General features: G+C 44.5%; 3 protein-coding genes across 8 annotated transcripts in view; 1 reads left to right on the forward strand and 2 right to left on the reverse strand.

Annotated features, from left to right (window-relative positions):
- Window positions 1–366, reverse strand: part of LOC144892935 (uncharacterized) — a 63,468-nt gene extending 63,102 nt beyond the window's left edge. Inside the window, exon 1 of the mRNA XM_078781675.1 lies at window positions 298–366. The gene's annotated coding sequence lies outside the window, so the exon portion shown is untranslated. The remainder of the gene's footprint in view (window positions 1–297) is intronic.
- A 2,738-nt stretch (window positions 367–3,104) lies between these two features.
- On the forward strand, window positions 3,105–6,023 carry LOC137431210 (small ribosomal subunit protein eS10). Its single transcript, XM_068122279.2, has 5 exons — window positions 3,105–3,289; window positions 3,377–3,551; window positions 3,696–3,770; window positions 5,065–5,120; window positions 5,560–6,023. Exons 1-5 carry the CDS (start codon window positions 3,140–3,142, stop codon window positions 5,596–5,598), a joined length of 495 nt encoding a protein of 164 aa, XP_067978380.1. The 5' UTR covers window positions 3,105–3,139; the 3' UTR covers window positions 5,599–6,023.
- A 371-nt stretch (window positions 6,024–6,394) lies between these two features.
- TTLL1 (TTL family tubulin polyglutamylase complex subunit L1) overlaps window positions 6,395–17,711 on the reverse strand; it is a 45,997-nt gene continuing 34,680 nt past the window's right edge. For 4 of the 6 annotated variants that reach the window (XM_068122272.2, XM_068122274.2, XM_068122276.2 and 1 more), the window contains exons 6-10: window positions 9,044–9,152; window positions 8,803–8,946; window positions 8,553–8,639; window positions 8,294–8,460; window positions 7,933–8,184 (exon numbers count right to left, since the gene is read on the reverse strand). In XM_068122272.2, the coding sequence (XP_067978373.2) occupies window positions 8,064–8,184; window positions 8,294–8,460; window positions 8,553–8,639; window positions 8,803–8,946; window positions 9,044–9,152 (628 nt within the window). In that variant the 3' untranslated portion in view covers window positions 7,933–8,063. Of the gene's footprint in view, window positions 7,825–7,932; window positions 8,185–8,293; window positions 8,461–8,552; window positions 8,640–8,802; window positions 8,947–9,043; window positions 9,153–17,711 lie in introns of those variants that run through there. The other 2 variants (XM_068122270.2, XM_068122271.2) reach the window with 2 other exon arrangements.

Genomic DNA, 17,711 nt, shown 5'->3' on the forward strand with positions numbered 1-17,711 from the left:
TTACCTGCCAATCATTTCGGGCTGACCCATGACACAAGGAACTCAGGTTAAGATTTCCTATATCGTGTGGGTTTATACATTGCCTGCTGATGTCCTTGGAATTTGGAATGGAATGTCCTTGGAATAATAAAGTACATTGAATGATTGATCTGATGTCTTCTCATTCTGTCTTTGTCCTGCACGTAAATATGGTCGCTAGCGGAACGTCCTCTCCTATACTAGACCAGACGTTCGTTACCCGATCCTGTCCATTATTTACACACAACCTCGGCGACATGTTCTGTACGTACTACTTACGTGTGAAGTCTTTAAGCCGCTCACAGACATGCAAACTCCCGCCACGTCTCACTGTCACCGTTTCCTCTCACGGAAGACGGAAGTAAGCTGTTTGAAATTACATGTATTATTTTTTCTTTTCTTTTTTGTTCAACGATTTCACTTTGTTTCACTTTTACAAACCTCTCAGGTCAATTACTGTACTAAAACGCTATTAAAATGTAATTATCAAACGGTTACATAATTCGGACACGTTAAACCACCTGAAAAGCTTACTGACCTGACGCCGCCTACATCGTCCAAGGCAAACTGGGTCAAACAAGTTGTAGTAAAGGCAAAAGGAAAACAGCGAGTTGAGGATATAAGATAGAAAGAGAAAAAGTACGATTTTGAAATGAAATAACATCTTAGAACATATAATAGTTTAATGGAAAGGATGACGCGACCGCACTCAATAAGATTACTCGTGGGTTCTCATACTATTCTTCTTCTTCTTCTACGACATAATGCGCAGATACCTCAAAGAAATGAGTAGTATGTTTCGATTATCCTTCCGGTTTGGAAGAAAACACGATTTATATTTTATTTATATCTTCTACAACCTTCTCAGATGCTCAAAGCGAGAAATATTATTTCTTTTTATGCTAAATATTTTTGAATTAAAAAAAAAGTTTATAGAGACGATTGCTCTGCTGGTAATAAATTCAAGCGTGTTACTTTTCAAATATAGCTTTACTATTGTGACAAAATAACTTTCAACTATATCTAAATAGATTATAAATTTTTTTAAAAAACAACACGATTACGACTTCGGTAACCGTGACACCATCCGGTTCTTTGAATGACGCGTCATCGGGCGCGCAATCCGCGCATGCGCAGCTAGCTCTTTTCGCTTGGCCCTGTTAGCTTTACAGGCGGCAGGTTGGTTTTTGGTGGATTTTTTTTTAAACACATGGTCGAAGCTCGTGGAAGAGCTATGCTATGCCACAGAACAGATCAGGACGCAACATAACAAAGGGGACAGCAGGAAAAAGGGGGAAACGCCAGTAGCAGGGCGGAGGGAGATGGTAGACGGAGACAGACAACCTGGGGATGCAGGTAACGATGAGGGGTAAGCCTAAGGGAGAGCACAAGGGATGGACGCATAAGCCAATCTATCTATAATTCCAGTAATCTCTGTGTGTATGTTTGTATGTTTGTCTGTGACCGCTGTTTCTCGACAACCACGGGTCCGATATACTTGAAACTTGCCAGGTATATTGCTGGGGACCCGAGGATGTGCCTTTTCAAGGTTTCATATTAATCGGACAAGTAGTTACCGAGCTATGTCCAAAAAACGATTCAACCAATCAGAGAGCAGCGAGCTATCACGTGTGCCGAACGTGGCGAACAGACTCTGCCTCGGACGGCACATTTGAGAGCGTATTCATTTATTTCACGTTGGCAAACTATGTTGCCGCTATGTTGGCGTTAAACTATGTTTTAAAACTAATTAAAACTAATTTGCGATTCTTTCGCTTTCCTGCGCGTTTGTGCATGCTATGGCGATTTCTTTACCAAACTCCGCAAGCCGTTCGCTTTGGACCAAACCATTTCATGTAAATAGAGGGGGGGGGATTGTCACCGTACTCGCAAGCCGTTCGCTTTGGACCAAACCATTTCATGTAAATAGAGGGGGGGGGATATAATTTTAGATATAGATATAGTACGGGCATGCCCTAGTAAGCCAAATTTTGGGAAGAATGGGAGGTAGTTTAACGGGTGTAGAAAACATCATCATTTTGGACCTGATATGGTGGTGAAGACCTGGAGGAAAGAATGAGATTGTGGAGACCATGGAAGGCGGTTCCACAAGCGGGAAAAGAGAGCAATTAGTGAGTGGAGGTGAGCAGTGGTTCTGGTGTTGGTAGTTTCATTAGGAAGGGGTTGTTGCTGGACCACGTGCGTCCTGCGGAGATACCTGAGGTATACGATACCTGAGATACCTGCGGAGATACTACCTGATACCTGAGGGCACGGAGATACCTGTACTATTGAATGAATATTTAATATTCACTTTAAGTATTTAATATCTAAAGTAAATGAATATTTACTTTGGAATGAATCTTCATCGTTTGCTACGGTACTCGAGGAGAGCAATGGTGATAATAATAATATTTGTTGCTCGGGTTGGTGCGCCATCCACGAACATAGGTCGTGCTCCCTCCCAGGTGTGCGAGGTACGTGTGCTTGACTGTGCTCACCTTCCGGTGAATCTGCGAGGCCGTGTCGGTGTTTTTCGAAGGATTCCTACAATATTGGGGAATCTCTGTTAATAATAGGGAGCTTTGCTTCTGAGAAGGAGACGCGTGAATATCACCCTCGTTTCGGCCCAAACCCCCTCATCAGATCATGAAAGATTCGGTGATTGTAACTTTCATGTGCAGCACGTTGCAGTAGCATCATTTGCTTGGGTGGAGGAAGAGAGATTAGCAAAACTGTGCTGCTAATGCAGTGCCCCTTCAGGTTAGAGCAGCAATTTGTCCATGATGATGCTGGCGATAACTCGCCTACTCTTCACGAAAGACGCATCCACCACCTAATGCTCGGACACGATGGCACATACCTTGATGAATCGCCCTGCCTGTGACACACCATGTTGACAGTTCATAGTTGATCCCACATTCAAACCCTGGTTACCCCTCTAGGTTATCCTGTGCCGGCCCATACAATACCCGTGACCCCTGCATGGTGCTTCCTTCTGTCCTACTCCCATCCACTCCTCGCACACCCTTTGTTTCTGCTATTTATTTACTCACTCGTGCTGCGTCTCCCTCTTCTCATCCATTACTCAATCCTTTTTTGTTTGTTCCTTCCCCGAAGGATGTTGATGCCCAAGAAAGACCGGATCGCTATCTACGAGCTCCTCTTCAAGGAAGGCGTCATGGTTGCTCGGAAGGATGTTCGGCTCCCAAAGCATCCTGAACTTGCCGACCGCAACGTCCCGAACCTGCACGTTATGAAAGCCATGCAGGTACCTCGCATGTACTCGAACCTTTTGAAATCCATCAATTGTTGAGTTTGTCATGCTGAGCGACTTCTGCACCGTTTCTCCCATCAGTCTCTGAAATCTCGCGGTTTAGTCAAGGAACAGTTTGCGTGGCGTCACTATTACTGGTACCTTACAAATGAAGGTATCCAGTACCTTCGGGACTTCCTTCACCTCCCGCCCGAGATAGTTCCAGCAACGCTTCGCCGGCAAATCCGGCCGGAAACTTCCCGTCCTCGGCCAAAAGGTGACGTTGCGAATGACTACCTGTGTTTAACCTCCTCCTGGTGTTCCTACCTGGTTTGGTTATGTACCAAATGTATCCCTCATTTTTATATTACCTGCTACTTCTGTGTGGTTACCTTTTCTTTCTCTGTATTCGTGCGTGCAGGCTTTGGTGACGATCGTCCCTCGCGTCTGGGTCGTGGAGAAACCGACCGCGATACTTACCGCCGGGTCTCTGGCCGTACGTACCATCCCTTTCCTGGAGCTGTGTTCTGTTGTCTTGACTAACTGTAGCCATTTTGATTTCTCATAATCGTGATATTGTCAAAACGCGAGGTTCGTCGAGCGTTCGATGTGCAGCCGACATCCTGGCATAGTCTGAACTCGAATTGATATTAATTTAAAGGGTTAATCACTGAGCGATACCCGAACACACCGACACGACCCTGCACACAGCAAAGATAATGGTGACTGACTGGCGCTTCGGTCCACTCGTATACGCAGCCCTCTCGGAAAGCACTCGTAAATACAATACCGTTGCATAACCAGATGGAGCCGAAACTACTCGTTGCCGCAATATTCTTCCGTACCCAGAAGCAGCGTCAACTTCCGGTGAATGCTCTGTCTTTCCGCAGGCTGTGAATGTAGAATATGAACACTTGGAACATTCATTCATTCATTTATTTATTTATTTATTTGCTTATTTATTTATTTATTTGCTTATTTATTTATTTATTTGCTTATTTATTTGCTCTACTCCACTTTTACAATCCGCATCTCACCTCAAGAGTTTATTGCTTGATTTAAACCTTTACGAGAACTTTAATTTTATATGGACATTAAATTGTTTTCTTCTTCCGTGGTTGTAGCAAATGAAAGAACCCTGTAGTTGCCCAGAAGTCCCATTTGATAGACTGTTGTAATGGTATCTGTTTGGAGATCTGGAATAAGGCTTCTGACCCAAGTCCGAGTGCGGCTTCTCAAAACGCATACATCAAATGGCAGGCTTGCACCTTTACCCCTCAAATTCGGTGTTTTGCTTGTTTCCATGGTGATGATTGTTTGGCCTCATTAAAGCTGTTTGCCGATCTTATTTTGGAGGAGATCGGCCTAAAGTGAGATTTTGTGTGCTGCACCACATGACCTGGGCATCCGAGGTTAACACCAAACGCGTTACCCCTCATAATGCAAAAATCAAGCCGAGCGACCGAAAACCAATGAACGTTCAAATTAAAATCCAAGCTCAGCCCTTTCGATGATTCTGCTGATTGTATTTATGATATTTGATGCTATTTTCATACATGTGATGTGGATTTATCATCACCTGCTAACACATTTATGGTGAATGGTCGTCCTATCACCGTGCTTGGTTACCCGTGTGCTCTTTATTATTTTTTTATTTTCACAATGGCGATTTGGTCCAATAGAATATTAAACACGCGGATACGTATGAATGGGTCATGTGATTGTATTATGTGCTTGCTCGTTCTTTATGTCGGGCGCTGTGTATTGATGATCCACTTTGTGCTTTGCAGCTGGAGGAGACAAGAAGGGCGATGCTGGCGCCGGAGCGACTTCTGACTTCCAATTTGTAAGCACCCGCACCACACATTTTAAATAAGGTAAAGGGAGGCAAAAGGGCCGATCCCAGAGGATGCAAATTTTGGGACAAAAGGGATTCAAATTCAAGTTTCCAATTTCCTTGTGTTGAACGAAGTTCAGTATCTGCTTCGGACGTTCGATTCCAAACTGCCGTTCGCACCACGAGTGTATTATCCCTTAAATGATTTGGCCCTTGATCTGGCAAAGCCTCGTTTGCTTCTCATGGGCTCAAACCAGGTTTTCAAGCACTTGTTGGTGCCCTCTTCTCCATTTTCCCATATTTATTGCACATCCTCAAAGTTTTTCCTGAAATCTGTGCTATTTTCTACTTTTCATCACCGATTTCAATTCCTTGCCATGACTAACCGCTTATGCATTCTCTCTCTCCCTTTCCAAACCCTTTCTCCCCCATTTTTTCTTCCCTTTAGCGTGGAGGCTTTGGTCGAGGCAGAGCATCAATGCAGTAACAGATGAATGAATGAATGATCGTTTTAAGGCCATTTTCCCCGCTAGAGCGGGGGTTAGCCTTGCGGGTCCCATGACAATCATGGTTCCCTGTTTGAGGCAGTTTTTATGGCCGGATGCCCTTCTGGTGCCAACCCTGAGTCGCCTCTTACGATGCGCAGGGATACGGTATACGAGTGGACCGGGTACACGTGGGGATCATTCATCCCAGCAAGCTGGTACTCAATTTGCCGACCTCGGAAGGATGACAGGCTGAGTCAACCCCCCTGGTGTTAATTTAGCGATCGACCAGGATTCAAAGCCAGGATCCTAGGATCCCAAGCCGGCACCCTGACCGCTAAGCCAACACCAGGCTTTAGTAACAGATGAATGATCCATCCTTTTGCAATCTCATGTCTAGTTGAATAAATTTTTTCTGTCCATTTCACTTGTCTCTCTTCCCATTTTATGCCTCCATTTTATCCCCGAAGGTGGCCGGAGGCATTATGTTTTCCGGTTGTCCGTCCGTCCGTCCGTCCGTCCGTCCATCCATCCGTACGGACTAAATCTCGTTTTTCTCAGCAACCACATGTCCAATTGAGACGAATCTTTCAGGATAGAAGTGACACCCATGCAGAATGTTTTTATAATAATTATGTCATAGGTCACATGGTATGGTGGCCATCTTGGATTAAACACACATAATTAAAAAATTATTTCTTGGAAATTGCTGAATGGAAAAATTTGAAACTTGGCACATTGTGAAGTACTCCCAATGGGGAACAAAAGCATTATAATGATGACATAGGTGAAGTGGTATACCAGCCAAAAATGTTTTAATCAAATTCCTTATCCTAAAAATCTGAAATTGCTTGCATGCACGTGATATGACACATTTGTTTTGAAATATTAAATTTACTAGTGAGGTACCCGTGCCGCGCACGGGTGGGAGGCCGGAAGCAAACAGACAATGCAGAAACAGTGAATGTTAAAGCATGAAACAAATAAATTCCACATTCCTGTAGCACCTTCAGTCACACGTCAGACATGGACAGCAAGTTCGTAAAGGACTTCCATGAAAAACGTACCCGTTCGCAAACAAACGGGTACGTTCACGTATAGAAACATCGATCGTGGGTCCGTGGCGAATCTGCATATGGCGATCCGCGAATTTCACGTTTAGAAAGTAGAAACCATCACGGCATTTCGTCATTCACTTGAACTCGATATCTTTCTTCATTCCAAACAGCATAACTCCAATCACAAATTAAATAGCATTAATAAAAAAAATAAACTTTTAACAACATTCGTGACAAACAAATATTTAAATACTGATGTGAAGTTCCGTACGGTTGGGTGAATACAATAACGAATTCAACATCGTAATTGTATTCACTCAATTCCAATCATCAATCGGTACTTTAACAAAATACCGTTTTAAATGACTGTTGTATTGGGATATTATCAAACCCGCTCATTGCCGTCATCTGTCGACTTCCGGATTCGCTGCAGGTTCGTAATTCTCATCAAAATCGAAACAGTATTTGTAGAATTTCAATAAAAGCCACATCACTGTTCATATCGGTAAATATTATTCCATCGTGTTTGGGAAAATTGGAAAAACAATAAAGCCTATTTTACTCCTGGGGGTCCCAGGATTACCCACCCAAAAATTTGTTGCAATCGGTTCAGCCGTTTTTGTGGTACCTGGGAACGGACAGACACACGGACATTTGGTGAATTATAGTAAGATGGTGTGGCAGCCATATTGGATTGAAGGAAAATATTAAATGATTATATATCTGAAACCGCTTACCCTATTGATGCAAATTTTTACAAATATCATCTCACACCATTGTTGCATGTAGTTTTAAAATGATGATATAATCGTAGGTCATGTGGTTTGGCAGCCATCTTGGATAGAAAAACTAACCTTATCCAATCAACACGAAACTTCACAAATGTGATCCCCTACCCATACATATGCAGAGTGTACATATTTTAAGGTTATAAGTCACGTGGTGTGGCAGCCATATTAGCTTGAAAGCCGATATTTTAAAAAATCCTTCCTCTGAAACCGCTTCACCGATCGATATGAAACGTGTCAAGGCTGGTGAAATTGTGATACTTGAAAACAGCTGAAGGGGTTTAAATCAAACTTGTTTATTTTTGCAAGCCAACTCCAACCATCCCACCAATCCATCATTGTGTCAGTTGTGACATGGTCACATGAAGCACACTCTAGGTCGCTGGAATAGAAGATTATACCATTTTAAGTATGTAATATGTAGATGAATACTAGGGATTCAGCAAAGTGGGAAGAATGCTTGGCAATGGGCGTACTTCAGACAAAGACAGACAGTAAGGATCTTTTTATTTGTGTCGGGAAGAAAACTTAACAATGGCCTTTCAGTAACCACAAAGTGCTAATGTCCTTATTCAGACAGGCTCAGCAGGCAAAGAGACCTTTACCTCATGCAATCTTCCTTTATTTCCACTGTACATGGCTAGGCCGGCCTGCCTCATGGGCACGGCCATAACGGCTTTTCCCTCTCCGTGTCCATTCCCGCTCACAAACACCGTTTTGAATGGCCAACTCCTCATTGTATCTAAAGGAGAAGAGAAGATGGAAATGATTATTCAGTTATGGATCTCTATCGTTACTCAGAAAGCGGGGCAGAGTTAGAGACTACTGGTGCTTCAGGGAAATGAACTTACAGAAGGTCATAACCTCCCAGCATGCCAGGAGTCAGGGTTTGTGGAGGTGCACGTGGATCTGGGAGTTGCCCTTCTGGTGCAACTACATTCAAGGTATCATTGATAAGGTGAAACTTGAGGATGCGATCATTGGTGGTTGTGGCAGAGAGAGAGGGGGATGCATTTACCTGTAGAAACAATGAGGTCAAGTCGGTAAATAGGAGCTGCAGTCGAGAGACCACTTCAATGACAGCGATTTGGTGATCAACACATCACTCACCTCTATAAGCCAAGGCTTGAAATTCTCGTCAATGATGATGTCATAGCCGTAACATTCAAAACAGTGTCGGTCACTCGTCATTACACTCTGTTCGTATGAGGAAAGAAGAAAGGGTTAAAACTTTGGGATGTGAGAAAATTGGACAAATCGGTAGGAGTTGGATGGACAGAGGGATGTGATGTGATTTCCAAAGTAGAGTTCCTACTGAGGCAGTAATGGGGAAAAGCTCAGCTATAAACATGGTACGTACGGCCACGGCTTTAAGGGAATGTAGAATGAGCCAGTGCATGTCGAGGAAGAGCTGCTCGGTTGCGCATGTTCCACGTGTGCTCTCAAGATACAGCCTCAGACTTCCCAAAGTCCACTTTCCACCATGAACGCTGTTGTATTTGTCCTGGGACGGGAGCGCACGTCAATGTCTGGGTGGGTGAGCGAATGGTGGGTTAAACACAATGGTGCATTCTATATGTGAAGGGTTAAGAGGCACCGACCCCGTGCCTCTGGATAGACACGTTGGTGAGATGGACGTAGACGTTGTCCAACTCGCTTGGTCCAGGGGAATATCGCACAGAGCAGAATCGGCAAAAGCCGAGCCTGTAACTGGGGGGTAATTGAGGGGGTTAGAGGGTAAAGGTTACGAAGGGACACGATTACAAAGACGAATAGATGTTATGGTGATAAGCGGGGTTGGTACCACTTTAAAGTGTAAGACCAAGAAAGTTTACAAAAAAAATAAATAAGTGAATTACTCTTATCTGATCTTTACCTCATGTTTCACCTACTAGTGGGGGGGCCAATGTAGCAGATTGAAATGCCCGGTGAAATTGCTTGTTAATTTTTGGACACTGGTTGGGCTGTCTTTAGGGATGATATAAGTTCTAGAAAAAATATGTCTCCAATTGTTTCAAGTTCTTTATGGCGGCCATTTTGGATTTTCAAAATGGCGGATGTCGAAAACGTAAAATTCCATTATCTTGGCTTCTAAATGACCTAGAGTTTCGATTCTGGTGTCCAGTTGTACATTTTTGGGGATAGAGAATTGAATGAAACCTTCTTTAATAACCTACAAGGGATAAAAATAGGTTTTTATGGCACAGCCGAACCAGTGTCCAAAATCTAACTTAATGCACATCTATCTTAATTGTTATTTGTTATTTGTATGTTCCAGATTCGTGACCCTGAGCTATGATGGAGCCAAAAAGCAAGAAAACCAAGAAAGAAACTGATTTCACACTTTGCATTCAGTGCCAGGATCCCCAAGGTGCACTAGTGACTGAGCCAGCACTGGGCTCATATGCAAAGTTTCTCCAGTTCATCCAGGAGAGGGCACGATATGGTGATGCCGACTTCAAACAGATCAGCGAACGATTAAGCTGTTTCACTGCCACTGACTTGAGGAACAATAAAGCAAAGTGGCACCGGGCATGTTATGGATCTACATGCAACACTGCTCACCTGGAGCGTGCTAGAGTTCGCCACCAGAAAGCCTGCGAACATGGCGACACCCAGCATCTTCATAAGAGGTGTGGACGTCCTTCTTCTGCACCTGCCGCTGCAAGTACCTCAGGTTCTACGCAAGACGAGACTCTTCGCTTCACACGTTCATCATCAACTCCATTCAACAGAGACCTTTGTTTCTTCTGTCAAGAGGTCACTAAGGAAAGTGTACATGTTGTATGCACGTTCAACGCAGGTAAACAGCTGAAGAAAGCTGTTGAAGAAGGCAGCAACCACAAGTGGAAAGTTCAGCTGAGTGCTGCCATCAGTGCACATGATGCTCAAGCGATCGACGTCAAGTATCATCTCCCATGCTGGGTGCAGAATGTCCAACGTGCTCCCAAGAGTGGGACATCAAGTGATGACAAAGAACACATACTGCAAGAAACTAATGTTATCAAAATAGCCGCAGACATTGAGTTTGTCAGCCTTGTTCGCTCTCTACTCCAAGCTGGTGAAATTCTCAACATGTCTGACCTGAAGTCGGTTTACTCCAGGATTCTTGACAATAATGGTGTGCACAATGTCCCATCACCTACTACCCAAGGCATGAAGGAGAAAATGAACTCTCACATTGATGACGTTCACTTCATGAAACCAAAACGTCGAAACGAGTCAGACTGTGTATTCTCCACTGCCGTGCGTGATGCAGCTGTCGAAGTAGTGGGGGGGGCCAATGTTTTCCCGTTGAATTCAAATGTTAATTTGTGGACACTGGTTGGGTTGTCTTTAGGGATGATAGAAGTTGTAGAAAAAATATGTCTCCATTTTTTTCAAGTTCTTTATAGCGGCCATTTTGGATTATCAAAATGGCGTTTGTTGAAAACCGAAATTGTCATTATCTTGGCTTCTAAATGACCTAGAGTGTTAATTTTGGTGTCCAAATGTACATATTTGCGGATACTTAATCCAATAAACACACATTTATACACCTACATATGATCAAAAGGGTTCTTATGGCAGCCATCTTGGATTTTCACGCACTTATGCCAACACATATATATATTTTTTTCCATCATTTTCACTTCTAAATCACATAAAGGCTGGACTTTAGTGTTCAAATGTACACTTATAATGTCTTTGTGCAATATTTTTAGTTGGCAGTGTTCATTGTTACATTGAAGGATCTCCATCCTCCTCATCATCAGTGTTATCGATTCCCATGGGGAATTCGATCGATAACAATCGATAACATTCCCATGTTATCGATTCCCTCCAGGACTTCGTTTGACTCGAGGACAGCTAGCATGTTGTTCTGCGCGCTTGTCATCTCCTCTCGGTTGTGTAGATGACAGCTCTGGGCAACCTGTTGTGCTGACTGGGTACATGGGCCCCTCAGATGGGGATGCTCTTGGAAGAATTCGTCCACATAGAGGTCGAAGAGGGCTTGGACAGTGGTGATGTGGGCCTCCAAAGCCCTCTTCATGTGCTTGGCTTCCAGTATTTGTCTGGTCGTTGTTGGGCCATAGATATCAGCCTCAGACCAAGCCTCGTCAAGACCACTGTCCTCTATGGCATTCCCAGCAGCCCTCAGTGCAGCCATCACAGTGTGCATCTCCCCTAGTCGCAGTACCCACTTGCCTTTGCAGTCATCTCTGGTCATCTCCAGCTGTTTGGCTCGCTCATACAGGGCCATGTCTAAGGTGATCACTGTCTTCCTATCGGGACCCATGACCATGCAGTTGATTTGCTGTGTCTGTTTCAAGACTGTTATCAGTGTTTGCCATTCATGGGCTGGTGCTGCTACCAATGGCAGGGCGTTGACCTCTGTCAGAGGCTTCGAAGAGGAGAGCAGTGAGTTGTAGGCTGTCCAAGTTGGGATATCGTGATGCTTGATCCTACTGCCAGGTGGTTGTTTTGGATCGTGGACGAGTGACCCAACAGGGTCAGCATGCTGGGGTTCTGCAGCTTGCAGCTGGTCATCTGGTGGGATGATGTCGTCTTGTACGTCCTCAGCTTCAGCTGTTCGCATGATTGTGCGTGAAAGTAGCCACACTGTGTCCGTCGCAGAGTACGGCTTGGTGACATCTGGGTTTGACCGTGTCTTGAAGCTATACGTGGTACCTGTGGCAGATTGTTTGTTTGGTGCTTGGCAAGGAACAAAGTCTGGAGCAGTCAGAACCTTGAGTGAGCGGTGTCTGGCCTTTCGGTCATGTAGTGTCTGTGTTCTATGTTCATCTGTGGAGGGTGCATGTTCCCGTCGTTGGTAGAGTGCCCAGGCTGTAGCATGGAGTGTCCGCTTCCCATCAGGTGTGTCTTCATTGAAGTCACTGTTGTCCACTGCAAAGAAGACAAACGTCCCTATGCGCATGGTTCTTGGAAAGTATACACCCTGTTCTGTCGTAGACTCTATGACTGAGTTGGCCAGCTGTGTCTCCAACCGCAAGATCCGACTATAATCAACAGACAGACCGAACCCATGCAGGAAATCCAGAAGCTTCTTGTTTCTGGTGGACTGATGGACTACAATGGCAACGGCAAGCTGCTGTGGCCATTCTAAGCGATGGCGGAATGGTGCATCTGGCTCTTTGGGCTTGTACGTGACTTGGCGTTTTGACTTGTAGCCGTACATGATGTTCTGACTGATGGTTATAACATCTCGATGAATAGTGGCTGAGCGCATAGTCTCTGGCTCAATGCTCGTGGCTGGTCCTTCCAGTAGCCAGCGGAGGAAAGCATAGAGTACTTTGGGTACATGCTTTTCAGCATCATCAGTGTTCATTTCTCCTTCAAATTGCCATGGGTGCTTGTTCTGACAAGCAATGGCACTGCGGAGAACAGAGGCACTCTCAAACAGTTGTTCGATGTTTTTTTCATTTGTCTTCGTCATTGCATCTTCAGTGGGGGGGCCAATGTAGCAGATTGAAATGCCCGGTGAAATTGCTTGTTAATTTTTGGACACTGGTTGGGCTGTCTTTAGGGATGATATAAGTTCTAGAAAAAATATGTCTCCAATTGTTTCAAGTTCTTTATGGCGGCCATTTTGGATTTTCAAAATGGCGGATGTCGAAAACGTAAAATTCCATTATCTTGGCTTCTAAATGACCTAGAGTTTCGATTCTGGTGTCCAGTTGTACATTTTTGGGGATAGAGAATTGAATGAAACCTTCTTTAATAACCTACAAGGGATAAAAATAGGTTTTTATGGCACAGCCGAACCAGTGTCCAAAATCTAACTTAATGCACATCTATCTTAATTGTTATTTGTTATTTGTATGTTCCAGATTCGTGACCCTGAGCTATGATGGAGCCAAAAAGCAAGAAAACCAAGAAAGAAACTGATTTCACACTTTGCATTCAGTGCCAGGATCCCCAAGGTGCACTAGTGACTGAGCCAGCACTGGGCTCATATGCAAAGTTTCTCCAGTTCATCCAGGAGAGGGCACGATATGGTGATGCCGACTTCAAACAGATCAGCGAACGATTAAGCTGTTTCACTGCCACTGACTTGAGGAACAATAAAGCAAAGTGGCACCGGGCATGTTATGGATCTACATGCAACACTGCTCACCTGGAGCGTGCTAGAGTTCGCCACCAGAAAGCCTGCGAACATGGCGACACCCAGCATCTTCATAAGAGGTGTGGACGTCCTTCTTCTGCACCTGCCGCTGCAAGTACCTCAGGTTCTACGCAAGACGAGACTCTTCGCTTCACACGTTCATCATCAACTCCATTCAACAGAGACCTTTGTTTCTTCTGTCAAGAGGTCACTAAGGAAAGTGTACATGTTGTATGCACGTTCAACGCAGGTAAACAGCTGAAGAAAGCTGTTGAAGAAGGCAGCAACCACAAGTGGAAAGTTCAGCTGAGTGCTGCCATCAGTGCACATGATGCTCATGCGATCGACGTCAAGTATCATCTCCCATGCTGGGTGCAGAATGTCCAACGTGCTCCCAAGAGTGGGACATCAAGTGATGACAAAGAACACATACTGCAAGAAACTAATGTTATCAAAATAGCCGCAGACATTGAGTTTGTCAGCCTTGTTCGCTCTCTACTCCAAGCTGGTGAAATTCTCAACATGTCTGACCTGAAGTCGGTTTACTCCAGGATTCTTGACAATAATGGTGTGCACAATGTCCCATCACCTACTACCCAAGGCATGAAGGAGAAAATGAACTCTCACATTGATGACGTTCACTTCATGAAACCAAAACGTCGAAACGAGTCAGACTGTGTATTCTCCACTGCCGTGCGTGATGCAGCTGTCGAAGATGCAATGACGAAGACAAATGAAAAAAACATCGAACAACTGTTTGAGAGTGCCTCTGTTCTCCGCAGTGCCATTGCTTGTCAGAACAAGCACCCATGGCAATTTGAAGGAGAAATGAACACTGATGATGCTGAAAAGCATGTACCCAAAGTACTCTATGCTTTCCTCCGCTGGCTACTGGAAGGACCAGCCACGAGCATTGAGCCAGAGACTATGCGCTCAGCCACTATTCATCGAGATGTTATAACCATCAGTCAGAACATCATGTACGGCTACAAGTCAAAACGCCAAGTCACGTACAAGCCCAAAGAGCCAGATGCACCATTCCGCCATCGCTTAGAATGGCCACAGCAGCTTGCCGTTGCCATTGTAGTCCATCAGTCCACCAGAAACAAGAAGCTTCTGGATTTCCTGCATGGGTTCGGTCTGTCTGTTGATTATAGTCGGATCTTGCGGTTGGAGACACAGCTGGCCAACTCAGTCATAGAGTCTACGACAGAACAGGGTGTATACTTTCCAAGAACCATGCGCATAGGGACGTTTGTCTTCTTTGCAGTGGACAACAGTGACTTCAATGAAGACACACCTGATGGGAAGCGGACACTCCATGCTACAGCCTGGGCACTCTACCAACGACGGGAACATGCACCCTCCACAGATGAACATAGAACACAGACACTACATGACCGAAAGGCCAGACACCGCTCACTCAAGGTTCTGACTGCTCCAGACTTTGTTCCTTGCCAAGCACCAAACAAACAATCTGCCACAGGTACCACGTATAGCTTCAAGACACGGTCAAACCCAGATGTCACCAAGCCGTACTCTGCGACGGACACAGTGTGGCTACTTTCACGCACAATCATGCGAACAGCTGAAGCTGAGGACGTACAAGACGACATCATCCCACCAGATGACCAGCTGCAAGCTGCAGAACCCCAGCATGCTGACCCTGTTGGGTCACTCGTCCACGATCCAAAACAACCACCTGGCAGTAGGATCAAGCATCACGATATCCCAACTTGGACAGCCTACAACTCACTGCTCTCCTCTTCGAAGCCTCTGACAGAGGTCAACGCCCTGCCATTGGTAGCAGCACCAGCCCATGAATGGCAAACACTGATAACAGTCTTGAAACAGACACAGCAAATCAACTGCATGGTCATGGGTCCCGATAGGAAGACAGTGATCACCTTAGACATGGCCCTGTATGAGCGAGCCAAACAGCTGGAGATGACCAGAGATGACTGCAAAGGCAAGTGGGTACTGCGACTAGGGGAGATGCACACTGTGATGGCTGCACTGAGGGCTGCTGGGAATGCCATAGAGGACAGTGGTCTTGACGAGGCTTGGTCTGAGGCTGATATCTATGGCCCAACAACGACCAGACAAATACTGGAAGCCAAGCACATGAAGAGGGCTTTGGAGGCCCACATCACCACTGTCCAAGCCCTCTTCGACCTCTATGTGGACGAATTCTTCCAAGAGCATCCCCATCTGAGGGGCCCATGTACCCAGTCAGCACAACAGGTTGCCCAGAGCTGTCATCTACACAACCGAGAGGAGATGACAAGCGCGCAGAACAACATGCTAGCTGTCCTCGAGTCAAACGAAGTCCTGGAGGGAATCGATAACATGGGAATGTTATCGATTGTTATCGATCGAATTCCCCATGGGAATCGATAACACTGATGATGAGGAGGATGGAGATCCTTCAATGTAACAATGAACACTGCCAACTAAAAATATTGCACAAAGACATTATAAGTGTACATTTGAACACTAAAGTCCAGCCTTTATGTGATTTAGAAGTGAAAATGATGGAAAAAAATATATATATGTGTTGGCATAAGTGCGTGAAAATCCAAGATGGCTGCCATAAGAACCCTTTTGATCATATGTAGGTGTATAAATGTGTGTTTATTGGATTAAGTATCCGCAAATATGTACATTTGGACACCAAAATTAACACTCTAGGTCATTTAGAAGCCAAGATAATGACAATTTCGGTTTTCAACAAACGCCATTTTGATAATCCAAAATGGCCGCTATAAAGAACTTGAAAAAAATGGAGACATATTTTTTCTACAACTTCTATCATCCCTAAAGACAACCCAACCAGTGTCCACAAATTAACATTTGAATTCAACGGGAAAACATTGGCCCCCCCACTATACATGAAAAAATAGAACTCTTCTATGGGGCATTCAGAGTATTCTGAAGTAAGTAAAATCTAGTGAGATTCTCAGTGTTAAAGATGAATTCAATTCTATACTGGGGGAAGGGAAACATAAAGGTGAACATCAGGATATAGGTGGCAAACATAAAGGTGAACATCAGGATATAGGTGGCAAACATAAAGGGGAGCATCAGGATATAGGTGGCAAACATAAAGGTGAGCATCAGGATATAGGTGGCAAACATAAAGGGGAGCATCAGGGTATAGGTGGCAAACATAAAGGTGAGCATCAGGATATAGGTGGCAAACATAAAGGGGAGCATCAGGATATAGGTGGCAAACATAAAGGGGAGCATCAGGGTTTAGGTGGCAAACATAAAGGTGAGCATCAGGATATAGGTGGCAAACATAAAGGGGAGCATCAGGGTATAGGTGGCAAACATAAAGGGGAGCATCAGGATATAGGTGGCAAACAAAGGTGAGCATCAGGATATAGGTGGCAAACATAAAGGGGAGCATCAGGGTATAGGTGGCAAACATAAAGGTGAGCATCAGGATATAGGTGGCAAACATAAAGGGGAGCATCAGGGTATAGGTGGCAAACATAAAGGGGAGCATCAGGGTATAGGTGGCAAACATAAAGGGGAGCATCAGGGTATAGGTGGCAAACATAAAGGTGAGCATCAGGATATAGGTGGCAAACATAAAGGGGAACATCAGAATATAGGTGGCAAACATAAAGGTGAGCATCAGGATATAGGTGGCAAATATAAAGGTGAGCATCAGGATATAGGTGGCAAACATAAAGGTGAGCATCAGGATATAGGTGGCAAATATAAAGGTGAACATCAGGATATAGATGGCAAACATAAAGGTGAGCATCAGGATATAGGTGGCAAATATAAAGGTGAGCATCAGGATATAGGTGGCAAACATAAAGGTGAGCATCAGGATATAGGTGGCAAACATAAAGGTGAACATCAGGATATAGGTGGCAAATATAAAGGTGAGCATCAGGATATAGGTGGCAAATATAAAGGTGAGCATCAGGATATAGGTGGCAAACATAAAGGTGAGCATCAGGATGTAGGTGGCAAATATAAAGGTGAGCATCAGGATATAGGTGGCAAATATAAAGGTGAACATCAGGATATAGATGGCAAACATAAAGGTGAGCATCAGGATATAGGTGGCAAACATAAAGGTGAGCATCAGGATATAGGTGGCAAACATAAAGGTGAGCATCAGGATATAGGTGGCAAATATAAAG

The sequence above is a fragment of the Myxine glutinosa genome, chromosome 7, assembly GCF_964187855.1.
Source record: "Myxine glutinosa chromosome 7, kmMyxGlut1.1, whole genome shotgun sequence".
Taxonomy (NCBI): Eukaryota; Metazoa; Chordata; class Myxini; order Myxiniformes; family Myxinidae; genus Myxine; species Myxine glutinosa.